Below are 19,103 nucleotides of genomic sequence, written 5' to 3'. Positions count from 1 at the left end.
CACACCCAACTAAAGCTCTGAGCTAAGCTGTTATCATGGCAACAGAACGGAAGACACTTTAGCCTCCATTTCCCTCTCTGACGCAGGGATACCTGCCAGGTGGCAGATGGCCTATGGACAGTTCCTTCATTGTGCTGCAGTGTATTTAAATTAAACAAACTGGCCTCTTTTCTGCTGATTTTCAGAGGCCCTCTCAGAAAAACAAAAAAACACTGTTGGAAAAAAAGGAGTCCAAGTCTGAAGTTTCGGCAGGGCAACCACGGATGTACAGAGAACTGGCACGCAGAAAGAACGGCTCTGCACATACTACTTTGAGCTGTGCGAGGGAGCTGTGGCTGTCTCATCAGACGTGGAAGTGAAAGGCGAAGTGACGGAATCATCTGGTGCTGCCCTGTCTGTCCTACTGCAAGATGTGAAAGTCACTGTCTCACACAACAGGAGTTGAGACTGCCGGGAGTTGGGACTGGGGACGGAAGTGTGCAGACCATGGAGAATGGGCCGGAGGAGAGGAGAGAGACAGCTGGGTGGCAGAGAGTGCAGAGCAGGTAAAGAATGGCCTGGAGACTTTCCTTTCCTAGCAAAGGTGCCCGCCTGCAAGCTTCTGTGCAGCACAGCCTTCTAAAGATAAACTTGGCTTCTCAACACCTGAGAGGAGGCTGAAGAGTTCCGTGATGTCTCTCCTCTCTTACCACGGTTAATATACACTTATCTATTGTGTGTCTGTTGGAAGGACGAGGCCACCAGAAAGTCTGCCATGAGGTCCCTCCACAGTAGGCTGACAGCTGTTTGTTCCCACATCACGTCAGGACACTCAGGGCTTGCACACAACCTGTCACTGCTGTGGTGGGTTGTGGGGTAAGCTGCTATCGACAGGAAGCAGCTCCTCTAGGCCTGCTGGATGTTTTGTGATCAGTGCTGGCAATGGGAAGAAGGTGGTTATGGTTCTCCATCTTTATGATTCTGTCTCTATTCAAGTCAAATTAAATTATATAGAAGACAAAGCTTACTCCAAGACTTATAGGGGGGAGGGGGCCGAGGCATCTAGTTAAATATCTTTCTTAGTGGAAGGAGGAGGGTATACAAGTACTAAATTTCTGGGACAAAGAACAACCTATTAAAACTCACTTTAAACCTATAGATCAAAAGGAAGTTGAAATGCAAACTTTTAGATAGGGGAGCTCATAAATTCCAAGACTAGAATTACCCTCTCCCTGATTGTCTCTCCTAGTTTGCACAGCCCTATTTGAAAATGGTATCCCATTAGTCCTCACTACAGGATTTCAAAGCCAGTTCTCAGCAAAATGATCAGGGGTCTCATGGAGAGAAAAATCCCTGTAAAATCAATACCTAACACTCAGATTGCATATTAAAAACAAAAACTAGGATAGGTTCTCAGGAGGATGTCGTATTTATTCGGACAGCTAAATCAATTGCCAGGAAAGCAGCTGGAACCTATCAGTGATATTTTAAAATTCTGTGAGTCAAATTTAAATGCTACTTATGGGTAAGTAAAACTTGTGTGGTGAGATATGAGACCCTTATTCAACAATGGCACTCCACTTCTTGTTAAGACTCTGTTATACATAATATGTTGGGTAGAGTCCAGGATTTGCCGTTAGATGACCTAGTTTGGATTCCAGCTCTGCCATGTACTAGCTGTGTGATCTTGGGCAACTTACCTAACCTCTCCACACCTGCGATTCTTCATATCGAAAATGTGGATGATAATATCTGCCTCACAGGTTGAGGGGGATGAACACAAAATGCTCCGCACACATGGCTCCATACAGTAAGACTGTCATTGTTCTACTCTGGAAGGTGCTGGGGGGAGGGTACGCAGATGAGGCAACACCCCCACTCTCAGCAGGCCCCCAGTTCTAAGTCAGGCGTGTACACAACTAGCAAGCCAAGAAGGATGAAGTACAGAAATATGTGCCATGGCAAAGGCAAAGCAGCGTAGACACAAGAGGGTTTCGCTGACATTATGGAACAGGGTAAGGTTTTACAGAAGAGGTGGCAGCTGAGTGTATCTTGCGGGTGTAATTGCAACACTGCAGCAGGCAGAGAGGCTTGGGAAAGGCAGTCCAGGTGAGGAAAGAGTGTGAACAAAGGCACGGCCCAAGGGAGGAGCCTGTGTTTGTGGTAAGGAGAGCTGATGAGGCTGTGTGTGGGGAGCACGGGAGATGGGCAGTGGGAAGAGAGAAGTGTGGGCGACAGGCATCCAGAGCCTTAAATACATGGCCACCGAGTTTATTTAATAGTTCATGGGCAAACTACAACCCGTGGGAAATCTGGCTTGCCACCTGTTTGTTTTTTCTTTAAGAGTCCACGAGCTAGAAATGGTTTTTACATTTTTAAATGGTTACATTTTAAATAGTTATATAAGTACCTACATAATATCTTTGGTTTGGCTCACAAAGCCTAAAATATTTACTACCTAACCATTTAAGAAAAAGCTTGCTGACCCCTGCTATAGGCAATGGCAAGAGGGAGCTAGTGAAGGTTTCTGAGGAAGGGAGTGATGTGAACAGTCAGCTCTGTGTCCAGGAATCTGGCTCTGAGCAATGTGAAGGAGGGACTGAGAAACAGGACACAGGAGACCTGTTAAGGAGGCTTTTCCAACAGACCAGGTGCCAGACAGTGGAGGCTGGAATGAAGATGGTGATAGCGATAGAAAGGAGGAGACAGATACAAGCAACCTTTTGGAGAAAAAATGGACTAGGCTTTGGCAAGCTGAGAAGGAAGAGGGGAGACTGGAAGATGGCTAGTGTGAACACAGGGACTGCTGATGACGACTTGAACAGAAGTAGCAAGTACAGACAGAGGTTGATTTGTGGGGCAGGGCGACTAGAAATCTTTTCCTGCCCATCCCATATCCAAACCTCAGATTTAGGGATTCTGAGAATGCCTTGGGGGCTCCCACTGGTATCACAGAGAAAGGTTCTCTGGGCTCAGGCGGGGCTTCTAATTAAGAAAGAGGAAGTTTTACCTGCTAGGGGCCTGGCGGGGAGGGTCACTACTGGCATTTAGTTGGTAGAGGTCAAGATGCTGCTAAACATCCTCAATGCATAGGACAACTACCCACAAAAAAAGAGTTATCTGGCCCCAAATATCAATAGTGCTGAGGATGAGAAACCTGGCTCAGGGTGACTCAGAGTCACGAGGTCCTATAGAGGACAGTCTGTCCAGGGCTTCTTTTCCTGGGTGGTGAGGTGCTGTGGAAAGAATGGCAGGCTTCCAGGAACCTCGGATTAGGTTAGAACCTTCAAGGGGCTTGGGAACAGACTATCATATTGTCTGCACATTTGGGAGATGTCACCAGGGCAGCTACAGACCCAAGAGTCTAGTCCTAGAGTCTCTCTTGTTTTCCTGAGGTCTGAGCTGGTTAAAAACAGGAGTTGAAATTTGAAATGTGAAAGCAATTAATAAATAGTGAATTTTATATATGTTTAAGTTAATGCATAATAATAAAAGCACTGAAGGATTTCTGATCCGCCATCTGTGTAAACAGTTGTGAGTTGGCATAGATTCTTATGAAAGGTACCACTTTAGTTGTAGTTAACTGTCTCTCTGCATCACCTCCAATTTTATAAAGAATCTTCTACTTTTCCTTTCCTTTTCTTTTTTTATACATTAGGGCATCTATACTGCAGCTCCAAATGAGAGTAAGTCTCCTTGCCAAATTATGATTGGCAGTAAATGGAGAAGAGTACAAAACAGTTCACTGCACCCTTTATAACATGCTTCTTTTTGTTAAAACTAAGCAGATGTTCTTTTCAGTTAAGGTCTCTAGGCCAGGAAGCTCCATACCTTAGCATTACCACTAATATGGAACATCAGAACCAGCCTGAGGTTCAGCTATAAAACCTGTTGCCCTAGAAACTGGTACAGCTTCGTGATGTGAGGAAACGCCTGCAGATGCTGTCAAAGTGAAAGGTTACAGAAACAATCCCATGCCGAGAGAAGATGCCAGGTGAGGCACAACAGACAGAAACAGTGGTAGGGAATCCTGTCCTGCCAGAGACATGGCCCAGAACCAGAGATGAGCCAAGGAGAAGGGCATCAGAGAAGCAGCCCATGTTTTCTTTTTTTTTTTTTTTTTTTGTCTTTTGTCTTTTTTCCGTGTCCGGCAACGGATCACAACCCTCAGTGTTGCCCCCGCACCGGACCGGGGACCGGCAACGGGATTGCAAGCCTCGGTGTTGCTCCCGCGCCTCGCTCAGCCAGTGAGCGGGAACCGGTCTGTATGTGGGATCTGAACCCTCGGACGGGAGCGCCGCCGCGCTTCCCAAGCGGCACACTATCCAGTGCGCCACCGGGCCGGCCCAAGCCCAGCCCATGTTTTCTTAGGGCACTTTCTTTTGTCTGGAAAAGTGGGAGGTAGGAGGTTGGCACAAAATAAACCATGGGGAAGGAGTTGGTTACTGAAAGAAAGCCTAAACAATGAAGTGAGGGCCAAAGGGTTTCAAAGTTGCAAAAGGAGAAACCAGTGAAACGAACCCAATTGTAGACCATTCTTGGTTTCTAGCCTTTCCCCAGTATACAGACTGGTATCAATGACGAAAGGATCAAAGGATTGTGGAGTTGGAAGGTTACAGATGAGAAAACTGAGGTTTGTAAAGGTTATGCACTCGTTCAACGGAAAAGAAATGGGATTCTCCCGCCAAGCCTCTGTTAGTCAGAAGGGCAATCCATCATGTAATTCACCAAACCAGATTTAAGATTTAAATGTTCCTTCATCGACCATCTTTCACTTCCGGTCAAGATGGTAGAGTAGACAGTCCCCAGCATCACTCTCTCCCACAAATCAATGAATTTACAATTATAAAAATGTAACATCAGCCAAGCTGGGGCCGCTGGAGCACAGGTGAAGAGGAGAAGAGACCTATGGAGTGCGTGAAGGTGGGAGAAACCATGAGGAGAGAAAGAAAAAACTGCTCTCAGTGTTTCGGGCTGTGGCCACTTTAATGTTGGAGCACATGGAGCAGGAGCCGGCAGAAGCCGCAGAGTTACTTGGAGGCAGAAGGGGAGAAGAGGACTTTGGTGGCCCCCAGGACAGCAAGACCACTAACAGGGTTCCCATGGACCCATGCAGGAGTAAGGAGGCAAAACAGCTGAAAAAGGGGAGCCATTCAGAGGCCGGTGAGTCATTGCAAGGGACCGACACAGGGCCTGTCCCATGGGAAGTGTTTGGAGCATGGGCGATGGGGGAGACGGACCCACTGGGAAAACACTGGGACACAGCAAGGACAGCCGATCCACCCCCCAATCAGTGCAGAACCACTCAGAGGAGACTGATCGGGAATGCAGAATCTCATGGGGTGCAGTTCGATGAAAAAACTCAGGCCCAGATCAGTTTCTACACAACCCAGGTGCACCGAGTATCAGGAGAGCCGGAAGTACCTATAAGGTCAACCATTAAACCCTGAGCTACACAAAAAGCCTTCCCTAGGGAAACAACAGCAAAGCAGCAATTCACCTCAACCACACAGCTAAAGTACTGGTCCCCACAGGAAGTTCCCCCCGGGTTAGAAGCAAAGGACAAAAACTTAGTTCCGGCCCAAGCACACCATGAATGCCTTGGGGCCCACCAGGGGACATGAAGCATGGAGCCAGGGGCAGGACCCCCGCCCACAAACACACACAGCCACCCAGGAACCTGAGAATTAGACCCAAGGATCGGACCCCACTCCCACATATGGGCATACTACCAATGCCTAGGGGCCTGCCCGGGGACCTGGAGCTAGCAGCCAGGGACTAGACCCCCTTCCCACACCAGACATACCATGACAGTGCCTGGGGGACTGCCCAGGGACCCAAGGCATGGAGAATGGGACCGGAACCCCCTCCCACAACCAGGCTCACCATGCCAGTGCCTCGGGGCCCACCAGCAACCTGGGGCATTGAGAAGGGGACCCGGGGCATGGAGAAGGGGACTGGACCCCCCTCCCACAATCAGGCTCACCATGCCAGTGCCTCGGGGCCCACCCAGTGAACCGGGATAAGGAGCTGGGACCAGACCCACCCTCCCACAACCAGGCATGCCAGGACAGCACATCAGGGCCTGTCCAGGGGCCCAAGGCATGGAGAAGGGGACCAAACCTCCCTCCCACAAGCAGGCACACCTCGCCAGCACCTCGGGTACCAACCAGGGACCCAGAGAATATAGAAGGGGACCGGACCCCCCCTCCAAAACCAGGCACACCTCACCAGCACCTCAGGGCCCGCCTAGGGACTCAGGGTAAGGAGCTGGGGATCAGACCCCCCCACACAACCAGGCCTGCTGGGACAGCACACCAGGGCCCTGCCCAGGGGCCTGAGGCATGGAGAAGGGGACAGAACCCCCCTCCCACAACCAGGCACCCCATGCCAGCACCTCAGGGCCCACCCTGGGGCCCACCCTGGGACCTGGGGCATGGAGAAGGGGACCAGAACCCCTCCCACAACCAGGCACCCCATGCCAGCACCTCAGGGCCTGCTTAGGACCCAGGGCATGGAGAAGGGGACTGGACCCCCCTCCCACCACCAGGCACTCCATGCCAGCGCCTCGGAGCCCACACGGGTACCTGGGGTATAGAGCCAGGGACTGGACCCCCCTCCCACAACTAAACACCCTGTGCCAGCACCTTGGGGCCTGCCCTGGCACCTGGGGCATGGAGAAGGGGACCGGTCCCCCCTCCCACAACGAGGCACACTGCACCACTGGAGCCAGGGACCAGACCCCTCTCCCACAACCAGGCACCCCGTTCCAGCACCTCAGGGCCTGCCCTGGGACCTGGGGCATGGAGAAGGGGACTGGACCCCCCCTCCCACAACCAGGCACTCTGTGCCAGTGCCTTTGGGCCCACCTAGGAACTCAGGGTAAGGAGCTGGGGGGCCCCCCCCCCCCACAACCAGGCACATTGTGCCAGCACCTCGGGACCCACTCGGGGACCTGGGGCATGGAACCAGGGATTGGATACTCTCCACAACCAGGCATACTGCCAGCACCACGGAGCAGGCCAAAAATATCTCCTCCATGTGAGTGGCCCACCACAGCCACTATGATAACCATGGCCGCCATGAAGGTGGCTAAATGCCACAACTACCACGCAGATGGTCCACCAGCCAATGGACTGCTGTGACACAAGGAGCATCACCAGCAGAGATAAAGAAAGGAGAAGGATATCTGTCTCCACAGAGCCCATTTCATAGTCATGGAAGAGACATCTGCTCTATGATAGTATTGGGGGACCTGATCACATCTCTCAGCATTGGACAGATCATTTGGGCAGCAAATCAACAGAGTAATCATTATTCTTTCAGAAGGAGAGGGGAAAGCTAGGGTGATTAGAGGGGGGAGGGGGGAGAGAAAGGGGGATGGGAGGGATTGGACAGGGGCATGAAGAATAATTGCGATTTGTAACAATATTATGCTAATAATATTGATTTGATCAACATATCTCAATGTTGAACCCCCAAAATATGTATAATCAATTTTGATTCAATAAAAATTTTAAATTAAAAAAAAAAAAAGGTTCCTTCATCAAGGTGAGGTTATTCAACATGGGTGGTAAGGAAGCTGGACAAGACAAAGCTCATTTTCAGAGCTGTCTGCACTCTGCTACTCTACTGAAAATTTTCCTTCCGAAGTTGCTGATAATTTTCTTAATGTCAAATTCAAGGGCTTCCTTGTCTTATCGTCTTATTAACTTTCTCCTTCTTGAAGCTCTCTGGGCTTCCATGAGAACCCCCAACCCTTCTCCTCCTACCTCATCCACTGCCTTTTCTTCCTTCCTTCTTTTTTTTTTGCCTACTATGGATTTTCCCTAAGGCTCATATTTATGGTTTCAATCCTAATTTTATGTTGAAGGCTTCCAAATCTACATTGCTAGCTGTGTTTTCCCACTGAAATTTCAGTTGCACATCTCCAAATATCTGGTAGACTTATTTGCTTGATGCCTGGCTATTCTGTGTAACTCGGTATGTCCCAGATCAGATCAAAATCCCTTTCTTAAGCCAGATCATCTCCCCGTTTTCACTTGTTCAGTCCTTGGTACCCACCATTTTCCCACGTTCTCAGGCCCCAAACCTACACGTCATCTTTCACTCATCCTTTTCTGTTAAGTCTTTGCTGACATTCGGACTGTAGTATTCTGGGGGAAATAACATGTCCTAGAATTCAATATTCCTCCAGAGGAAGCAGAATTTCTCCAGTTTAGTGTGTAGAGAATTTTCACTGAGACCCAGGAGGACAGTTTTCCTATGCTGTGTGCATTCTGGTCAGGAGAGAAAAAGACAGAAATATAATTCAGGAGGGAAATTAAAAAGTAGGCAAGGAAATCTCTCAGCTTGTCACTGATGAGAGTGATGGAAAATACTGGGGGTGCTGCACAGACCCTGAAACTATTTCCCTTGTATCCTCAGACTGTAAACTCCTTGGAGGTATTCAAGGAGTTTTGGGGGAGTGAAATACAAATACCTATTTTTTTAAATTTATTTTGTCAATATACAATGTGGTTGATTATTGAGTCCCATTACCGAAGCCTCCCTCCCTCCTCCCTCTGCCCCCTCCCTCCCAACAACCTCATATCTGTTCACTTGTATTACAAATACCTATTTTTAATATTATAATGATATTTCCTCTTTTTGGAAAAACAAAAACAAAACAACCAAATTCCAAGTTCTTAGAGTGAGTACAGGTGCCAAGACTGATGGGCAACTAGCACTGGCAGACAGTCTATGCACACAAGCTAGGACTGGGACCCCGGCTGAAGGCTTATGGGATAGTCATATAGAACAGCACATTGGTCCTTATTTACCAAAAGACAACCATGTAGTTTGCAAACTTAAGAAGGCAGCAGTGGTGCCTAAGGCTCAGGCTACCACTAACTTGGCTTGTGTTTCAGCATTTAGGGTATCATGTCAACCATGAAATAACTTCCATAGTATTTGAGAGTGGCACTGTGTAAGATTTCTCTTTTTATCCTCCAAAGGCCAAGCTCATTGCCTTGAACATACGTAGTAATAAATAAAACACTGCTGAATAAATAAATGAATGATAATCCTTTGCCTTTTGGGAAGAAGTAGATTTGGGCTTCTATTTCAGAGTATGGTGGGGCCAGAAAGCCCAGAAGATTTTGGAAGCATGTGAATCTGAATCACTTCCCAATGAGACTGTGTCCAAAGGTTAAGGGAACCAGGCAGGGACAAGACCCCTGTGACATGCTGGTATCAAGTGGTTCACCAACAATATCCAAGAGAAGGTTTTTATTTGTTGTTGCGTAGGATTTTTGTTTTTTGAAAGTACCTTCTCTTAAACTTACAAAGTTAGTATTCATGAGGTTTGTGGGAGCCCCCATGGATTGATCATGGCTAACTAAATATTGAGTGCCCTTCCTCCGAGGCATGTTTGGTGGAGCCATGACTAGAAATGGGGGCTTCCGGGAGCCAGCCCAAACCATGCTTTCTTTGGTGTAGCTATAGAGTGCGATTTGTCTGGATCTTGGAAATTAGAAAGGGCATGAGAGCAAGATCCCACGTGGTTTCCCAAATTACCGAAGTAAAAAGAGAGGTCCCAAGTGTGGCAATGTTCTCTTAACAGACACCCCAAGATTCCTCTAATTACATTATTTTCAAATTGCCAGCTATATTACCCTTGGGCCTACTAATCTGGGTCAAGGCTCCCTGTAGGAGCCTCCTATCCTTATAACTTGTACTGTCTAAAGTTACCATCTTTAAGCCTGATGTTGGTCAGCATATAAAAGGCAGTGATAATATGAGGGATGAGAGAAATGTTAAAGGAAACATACCGTTCGTGAATAAACTGAACCCCCTGCCTTGGACTGCTCATTTTATTTGGTGTTAGAGATCTAGCAGTGAAATTTTATGGTGTATTGAGTCATTGGAGAAATGGAACCCTGAGCTGTTCCTAGAACAAATTCGTACATCTTAAGTCCTTCCAGACTAGGACTGAGAGAATCTTCAGTCTAGACTCAAGTAGCCCGCAGCTTAAGTGCACCTACGGTCATAAAAACACCATTGCTGTTAGGGACCTAATCAGTCTGTTGTAACCCTAAAATGTCCCTTTGTAACATGCTGTTCAATTCTACAGCCAGATTTCTGACTGTAGGCACTGGGTTTTTACTAAGCAATGCCTACAATATATTCAAATAATACAAATAACTATAGATAGTCTACATTTTATAGATTAGTGATGTTAAAAAAAAGAGTGATTTTATTCTCTGTAATCAATATCTGTTCTTTAGACAGAAATAATGATGAGCTAATGATAATACTAATACATTAGCTTGGTGTTCCTATTCTTTTGGTAACACTGAAATTTGTTTTTCTGATTATCTAAAGGATATTTAGAGGATATTCTGAACCACAATTTAGTCTCCTGAGTGGATCTACCTATTATATGGGAGTACCTTGAACAAAATCACTGCTATACATAGGTACTTAAACCAGCTATATCCCTTACAACTAATACAATTATTAATTCATATAGTCTGTAAGTCAAAATCTTATAAATTTGGTTAATACTGGTTTTCATTTGGAAAATATTTATTGAGTATCTACCGTGTGGCAGGCTGGGCTAAAGGCTGGGGATACAATAGTGAAAAAGGCAGACAAGGTCCTTTAACTACAGTCTGAGGATGATCATGGGCCTGATTAACCCTGACTCAACCATCTAATTCCTGAGCCTGTTAAACTTCAGGGTAAATCGTGGGTTGAACAGTCACTCAATGAAGTCTTATCTAAACGGCCAGGCAGTTCTGCCCTTAATTATAACGCTTAGATTTGAGAAAAGAGGAGGGAAGGAGGGAAGGAGGGAAGAAAGACAGAAGAATTGCCAGTTGAGGTCCTAATGACACTCAAAGCACCGGAAAAGTGGCTGTAGCTGAAGGCAGAAAGATTTTAAAATAACAGTTATTACCCATTTCTCTCAAGTTCTCCAGCAGCCCAAATAATCCTGTGATGCTGTAATATAACAAATATGTGTTTGGTCCTGTCCCAGGTTCCTGGCACAAGAGCTTCTACAACCTTTGGAATCTCCAGAGTGACAAAGGGATCTTTTATATACTAAAGAATGGCTAGTGGCTGAGGGCTCTTAGATAGCTTCAGGACTGGGGCTGGTCACCAGAAAAATCCAGACATGATTGGAGGGTTGAAAGTTTCAGCCCCTGCCATCAGATCTTTGGGGAGGGGGGAGAGGCTGGAGGCTGAGTTAATCACCAGTGGCCAATAATTTAATCAATCATGCCTATGTCATGGAACCTCCATAAATCCCTAAACAAAGGGGTTTGGAGAACTTCCAGGTTGGTGAACACATCCATGTACTGGGAGGGTAGTGCACCCCACCTCCATGGGGACGGAAGCTCCTGTGCTCGGGACCCTTCTGGATCTCAACCCATATACCTCTTCATCTGGCTGTTCATTTTATGATAAACCAATAAATAAACGTAAGTAAAGTGTTTCCCTGAGTTCTGTGACCCATTATAGCTAATCATCAAATCTGAGAAGGGGATTGTAGGAACCCCCGATTTGTAGTCAAGTCAGATATAAGTGTGGGTAACCTTGTCACTGGTATATGAAGTGGGGGCAGTCTTGCAGGACTAAGCCCATAACCTATGCTAATTCTGGGTAATGTCCAAATTAAGTTAAATTGTAGGACACCCAGTTGGTGTCTGCAGAGAAATGGAGACTTGCTTGGTGTAAAAAACCCACATATTTGGTGTTGGAAGTGTTTTGTGGGTAGAAAGAGATCCTACTAGTAGCTAATAGTAAATTCCCAAAGGAGAAAGAAGAAGATGGGCTAAATGAAAATTCTCCATAATAGATCTATAGAGCCAGTTTGGGGAAGTAAATTCTTCATTTAAAAAGTCTTTTACTGGGGCTGACCCCGTTGCTCACTTGGGAGAGTGAGGCGCTGGGAGCGCAGTGGCACTCCCGCTGCGGGTTCGGATCCTATATAGGGATGGCCGGTGCACTCACTGGCTGAGCGCGGTGCAGGTGACACCAAGCCAAGGGTTGCAATCCCCTTACTGGTCACAAAAAAGGAAAAAAGAAAAAAGCCCGTGGCTCACTCGGGAGAGTGCAGTGGTGGTAGCGCTGAGGCCGTGGGTTTGGATCCTATATAGGGATGGCCGGTGCGCTCATGTGGTGCAGACCACACCGTGCCAAGGGTTGCAATCCCCCTACTGGTAAAAAAAAAAAAAAAGTCTTTTACATTATTTTATTACCCATTTAGGGCAAGACATTTTGACAGGGAAGAAATGAAACCATTCCAGCCAGAACCTGGAAGAAAGAAAGATTCATATTTTAGCTCTGTGTTAAATACTCCATCTTTTTGTCTTTCACTCAGTAATGATATTGATTAAAGCAGAAGCTCTACTTCCAAAGCCTCATGGTCTTTTCAGCTATACATGTTAAAAACATTGTTGAATTATGTAAAGTCATTCAGTCCAAATTTAAGCCTCAGATCTGAACCTTAGGTGGGTCTAGTTTAAATCTGTGAAGTGGATAGAGGAATATTGCTACCTAAATCAACATAGCAGCATTTCTTACCTCATACCATGGTGGGGAAAGCTGAGGAAAAAACCATTTGTACCAACTCATGCTAAGGAGAGTCCTATGAGACCGTGAACTCGGACATGAGATCAAGACCTTGGCCATGGAGAATTCCCAAGACATACACACAATAGGCTCATTAGTGGCAGGCTTCAGAGTCTAGTTTCTCATTTTCCCAACTTCAAGGGGATGATGATCTCACAAAGAATGAAAGGTCACTGAAACGAACATGTTGTTATTTAATCCTCTGTCTGCTGAAGGTTAGCTTTAAATTGACCTGAGAAATATCACAGTGGTGACAATTCCTATTTCTTGGATTACATGGTAAGCCATAAAATTTTAAAAAATGAAATGTCTACTGGAAGCTCTACTGCTACTGTTAAACTAAATATCCATAATGTCTGCCACCTTCAGAAAGAGAGTTCTCAGGGAAAGTGTAGGGTGTTTCCAACTCGTGTTTCACTTTAAGCTGGCACATTCAGAGACAGATCAGGAGGCGCTAGTCTTGGCAGACTGTTGGAAGTAAATTCCCGGCAAGTGGTTACAGCTGTGGAGTGCAGCTCTGGGGTTGAGAGGGATGAAGAGAAGGAAGGGAACGCTGCTGGTCAGCAACTAGAGGTGCAGTGACGCCCTGGGTCAGCAGGATGGGTATACGGAATAACGAGTGGAGACTGGCAGGGAAAGGAGTGGAGAAGGGAGCTGGGAGGATAAATGGTCTATTTCCTTTCCCTGTAATACAGTCTCACGCATTCCCCTACTTGTGGCAGGCATTACCAACATCTGCTTCTCTGCTACTTCCAAACAAACACGAGGATTAGCCTTCCCAGCCCCCTTGAAGTTAGTGTGGTTGTCTGACTTGCTTTGGTCAATGAAATGGAGTGGAAGTGATATGTGTCACTTCCTGGTAGAAACATTTAATGGCTGGGCTTGATTTCCCATCCTGTTCCTCTATGGCTTTGCCCCTGTAAATGGAACTACTGATGCGGAAGTGCCGTAAGATCGAAGCAATAAACTTTGTGTGAATGAGGAAAAAAAGCAAAAACAAACCAAGCAAAAACCAAACCAAACTCGCTTTTGTTACACTAAAGCCATGACGATTCTGGGATGTTGTCTATCTTGCTGCCGTATGCTACGTTCCTTTCCTCCTTCTGACAATCTGTCTCCTCCTCACCCCCTTTTTACCTCTTCCCCTCAGTACTACCTATCTCTTCCTTTCCTTTCCTGTCCCCTTTACTCTATGATTCCACTGTTCTCCTAACTGGAAACAATAAGTATAATGTTTTATAGTCCTATTCTTATTCTAAAACTTGGACAAACTTGTGTTTTTTAAAAAAAATGGGTAAATTTTTTGAATTAAGCATTTCATATTTCTCTCTTGGAAAAAGAAAAGCCCTGAGGTCAACAAAAATTCAGCTTTAGCTTGTGTACAAATGTATGCTTTGAAAACCTTACTGTGTAATATAAACAATGGTGTTACTACTGTGGATATGCCCTCAACTGATTTCTTGTGTGTGTTAGTGACTATAAGGAAAAATAAAAACAAACATAAGCCTTCCCCAAACATATGCAACAGCCACGCAACTTAGAAAAACCCGAGCTCTCTCTGGAGTAGGCTCTGAACAGGAAATCACTTACAGTGCAGTCAGTCTCCTAGGTGTCATCATCAATTTTGTTAAGAAGGCTAGTGGAGCCGGAGCACCCAGAAGCCTATTCAAGATTGTAGGACATCTAAAGTTATCAAAAGAACTACTCATTTTCATGCACAGTTGTTTATGACATGAAGTCACCCCCACCATCCCAAAAGATGTTTCAAGCAATTAAAGTCACTCCAGACACAAAACAACAGACAACAAAAGAGCAGGAAAATGCAATGGTGGCCCGGCTAATCATGCATACTTAAATAAACACAACAACTGTGTACTTAAAAAAAATTCAACAAGCTCTGGTTTCAAGTAAGAACATGCTCTACTAGGTAAACATGACTCGGACTTTTATCCCATTTTACAACACCACGGAGAGAACTACTGAGGCTTGTACCCATAACCAATTCTTCAGAGATGATGCTAAGCAGGTGGGAGAGGAGAAAGTATGTAACCTTTGTATGAGGCAAAGAAGAACATGCAAAAGGAGCAAGAAGAGTCCACAGGGAATTCTGAAGTTCACTTACTGCCTGCTTTTGCTCTTCCTCCTAGAGGTGTTGAAGATGAAGCAAAAACAGAGGGGAAAAGGAGAGAAATTAATATCCATCACCACAAACATTAGGAAGAAAGGATAGAAGAATCGGGCAAACCTGGCCAGGCCCATGGGTTCCGAGATCGAGGGCCCCGTCCACCATAAGAGCATCGGCAGGGAAAGCAAATGGCAGACCTCTGACCCATCCAATTAATTCAATGCTAACTTCTAGAGTTGGAAGGAAAGAACCTTAGAAACCATCCAGTCCAACTTCCTTATTTACAGATAAAAGAGGCCTAGAGAACCTGATTTGCCTAAGGTCACATAACTATTTAGGGTAAACTGAAAGAGGAAGTTCAACCATGACTTAAAATCCTGAAAATCATTCTGTTTCACCATTCACAATGTTCACATGTGTTTAGGTACATTTATCTAGGCCAACGGTTCTCAAAGTGAACACAGACCAGCGTGAGAGATGCACATGTTGTGCCCACCCACCCAGCCCTACTGAGTGGAAGCTCCAGGGTGCGCACAGCAACGTGTTTAGCTTTCAGCTGATTCTGACGCACACTGGTTGGAGAATCATTGATCTAATGACTTCACAACTAGCAATTCCACTGACCACAGGTTCTTTTCTTATTTAGTCCCCTACCCCATTAAATGTGTTGGATCTGCAGCCCTATCGCTGTTTTGGGGCTGCTTTGTCATTTTTTTCACGGATGCACTTGCATACCCACTTCCCCAATACACTGGAAACTCCTTCAGGACCCTGAAAGGCCTTTCAAAAAAGAATTCTCAACCTCAGTTTTTCATTAATTCAACACAGGTTTATATAGCACTTCCTAGGCATAAGGCACCAGAAACACGAAGATATGGTCTCTGCCTTTAGAGCCTTACAGTGACAGTAGATTAGGCACTTGCTAACTATCAGTTGACTAACAAAATGAACCCACTACCAGACACTGTAGGAAATCACAAAGAGCATGACATAAACACTTTCAAGGTTCTCTCTCCTCGGTCCCTTTTTCCTCAGCTATTCTGTCTTTTAATGGGTCTCTTTACTTCCTCTTTTTGTGCCTCATCACAGTTAACTGTGGTCACGAAGCCTCAGCTCTTTGTCCTGGTATGCAAATCTAAAAGCTGTGCAATGGTTCTATTTAAACTTGATCCATCTGTGCAAGTGGTCTTTACTGAACACTTGTCTAGGAAGTCTTAGGAATGGATAAGTGCTCTTGCTCTCACACAGTCTGCAGATCTGGGTGCGATGGTGAGAATAATTTCAGTAAAGCAAAGGAATTAACAAAGAGAGAAGGTAAGAAAAATCTTGAAGAAAATTTTTATTCCTGCAAGGGAGAGACATGGACTAGAAGTTAAATGGGCACCAGGAAATCTTTGGAGACTCCAACTCAGCACAGGGAAGTGCTCTTCATGATCAAAGCCAGCTGCTGGATGCCTGACCACACCTAATCTCACAGGGGCCCAGGCAGAGTTAGCCTGAAGAAGGTAGAATCTGTTTTTGCGCCTGGCATGCCTGGCTCTAGTCAGAAGGGGTTAGAGTTCTGTATTTGGGAAGCGATCTCTCTTCTGGCCAGACTTTCCTATGGGGCAGGACTCTTTTCTAGGCAAGGCAAAGTGCCATAGGAAAATTGCTAAACAATTTTAAAATGTGTTTTTATTGCTGGCAGTAAGTTTTGAATTGAAAACTGAGATGGTGGGGGAGGGATGGGGCAATCCTAACAGGCTGAAATTGTATCTGAGGTCAGAAGACCAGTATGCAATTTCTAAGACACCTCCCTATCTTCACTGCTTTCCCTGGGTTTGATATTGGAAATAACATTGCATTGGTTCAATAGAATAGGGGAATGTCAGAAAGCAATGTTTCATGCTTGCACATTTGGTGACTCTGCTATATAAGTTTGACCAAAGACATGAAATCATTATAATCTGCAGTAGACACGTGTCAGGTTAGGATGGATACGGTAGGAAGGATAGCATTTTCAGGTCTTAGAGGTCTCCTTTATGCACCAGTATTGGGAGAAGGTGGACTTTGGCAAAGTGTTACTTACGATGGTATTGTATAATTTAAACTCACAAAAGTTATTCAAATAAAGCCTTTAACTCTTTGTAAACACAGCAAAACAGGTCAGATATAAGTTCTTAGAAACTTTGTGTTATCAATTAGTCAGCTGGGCTCAGTAAACATTGACTGATGATAACGGATAGGACCAGCTTGATTTAAAGGGGGTAATGATACCTTACTTATAAAGCGCAAATTTGGAACTGCTTGTGTCACTTAAAAACATGTGAGTCTCTTCCACATGGGGGATGCCTGGCTAGGGGGCCAAAGTAATGGCATAGCCACCAAAGTCATCTATACAAAAATTTACATTCAAACTAGGTAAACATTTGCAAATGAAGTTGAAATTCAAAACTGCAGAATTCATCTGCTAAATGTGCTTCAAAAGCAATATCAGAAAAATGGAAAATGAGGTAGAAAAATATTGGGAATATGCATTAGAAACTGAAACACCAATATATGACCATTTTTAGATTAAATAAGAAGTCTGAGGTAGAGGTTATCTATATACTCATTAATTGGGAAAAAATGTAAGGAAAAGATATATATAGAAACATGGGTACCTGAGTGTCATCAAAAAAACATTATGTCATCAAAAAAAAAGAAGATCCCTGACACTCCTTGGTGACAGGGACTGAGTCTACTCACCACTATATGATAAATACCTAACATGACACTTAGGAACTCAATACATTTTTGTTAAATATACATATGGCAATTTTTACCATGCCTTGTTCCAAAAAAAAGGATTAAGATTTTTGTTGAATGAATTATAAATAATGGCACGTATGCTTCTTTAAATTATTATTTTCAGATAAAAAGATAAAGTATATAAAATTTTACTGCAGCAACAGAATGAAAGAACTCCCTGTGTAATGGAAATTTACTGTGTGATGTATTTTAATTTATGAGTATCCCAGACCATGTGGCTTGACTGTCCATTTGACTAACTGCTTACAGCTGTTTTATGAGCAAATTAAATGCTAGCAGACTGAACATCAATGAAAGCAGGATAGTCCTTTGAAACTAAAATTAGGATTCTAAAGTATATTTTTATTGTGGGTTGATGAATATTTTTTTTAATAGTAGGACAACATCTTTCAAATTTTAATATAAGTCAATGATTCCTATGTATGACCTTTTAGGAATGTATATAATACACAAATTAAGAGTATGTTACAATTCTTTTAGGAAGCTGGACACTAAAGGCATGAGACTTTCAACTGTGAATTCTATTCGATGGATAAAAAGACAACATTCCGAGGTTGTGTTTGCAAATTCTTCCTCCCACTCTGAATGGCCTCAACCTGTCAAGTGGGTGAATGATAAAGCATTTAAGAACCTGGCAGAGGATCCTACAAAATGGGGCAGCAGGGTCCTGATTATTTTACTGAAATTATAATGTAAGACAACAGCATTTGGAATTAGAGTTCCAGGCATTAGCTCATTCTGCTTAGTCCTAGAATATAAGCATCAGTGGTACACTACAAGGTCACAGAGGTATGCACGGGGCTCTGAGCCAGTAGCTCTAACTTCCCCTCAGTTTGCCTTTTACAAAAATCACAGTGGGACACCGTCCCATCTGTGCCTGGGTAATGTTGAGAGCATCTTTCTGAAGGAAAGGTTTGACACAGGGGACGGGTGAGGGGATCCCTCTATTATCCCCTGTCCCACGGGTGGTACTAACCACAACAGCAGGGCCTTTAAAGCCCACATGACTCCAGATGTTCCACAGGCCAAGTATGTTTAAGTACATATCTGCTGTTTTGAGTGGGTGATTAGGACGCTTAGCTGGATATTCAACAACTATTAGAGGGATTTGGGCCAGATTTTTGCATAAGGTTTTCTTTAAACAAGGTCTATTTAGAAACAAAATATTTCTGAGGAGAAATCCTGCTAACAAGGTTAATGCAGAAACATGTCCATGCAAAACAACCCAAATACCCAGGACCAAAGCTAGAAAAAGAACTCAGCTCACGACTAAAAGAAGTAATTGTCTTGAGCAAGTAAAAGTCAGTTTAAAATATAAATGCAGGGCCGGCCCGGTGGCGCACTGGATAGTGTGCCGCTTGGGAAGCGCGGCGGCGCTCCCGTCCGAGGGTTCGGATCCCACATACAGACCGGCTCCCGCTCACTGGCTGAGCGAGGCGCGGGAGCAACGCCGAGGCTTGCGATCCCGTTGCCGGTCCCGGGTCCGGTACGGGGGCAACACTGAGGGTTGCGATCCGTTGCCGGACACGGAAAAAAGACAAAAGACAAAAAAAAAAAAAATATATATATATATATATATATATATATA

The 19,103-nt window shown here is 44.8% G+C and overlaps 1 protein-coding gene across 1 annotated transcript in view; it reads right to left on the bottom strand.

The window, feature by feature from the left end:
- LOC103601317 (dystrobrevin beta) overlaps nt 1-19,103 on the bottom strand; it is an 88,531-nt gene that overhangs the window by 19,078 nt on the left and 50,350 nt on the right. Inside the window, exon 8 of the mRNA XM_008585704.1 lies at nt 14,723-14,743. Coding sequence (XP_008583926.1) covers nt 14,723-14,743 — 21 coding nt within the window. The remainder of the gene's footprint in view (nt 1-14,722; nt 14,744-19,103) is intronic.

The sequence above is a fragment of the Galeopterus variegatus genome, unplaced genomic scaffold, assembly GCF_000696425.1.
Source record: "Galeopterus variegatus unplaced genomic scaffold, G_variegatus-3.0.2 Scaffold3677, whole genome shotgun sequence".
Lineage (NCBI taxonomy): Eukaryota > Metazoa > Chordata > Mammalia > Dermoptera > Cynocephalidae > Galeopterus > Galeopterus variegatus.
This window is presented reverse-complemented; position numbering and strand designations above follow the sequence as displayed.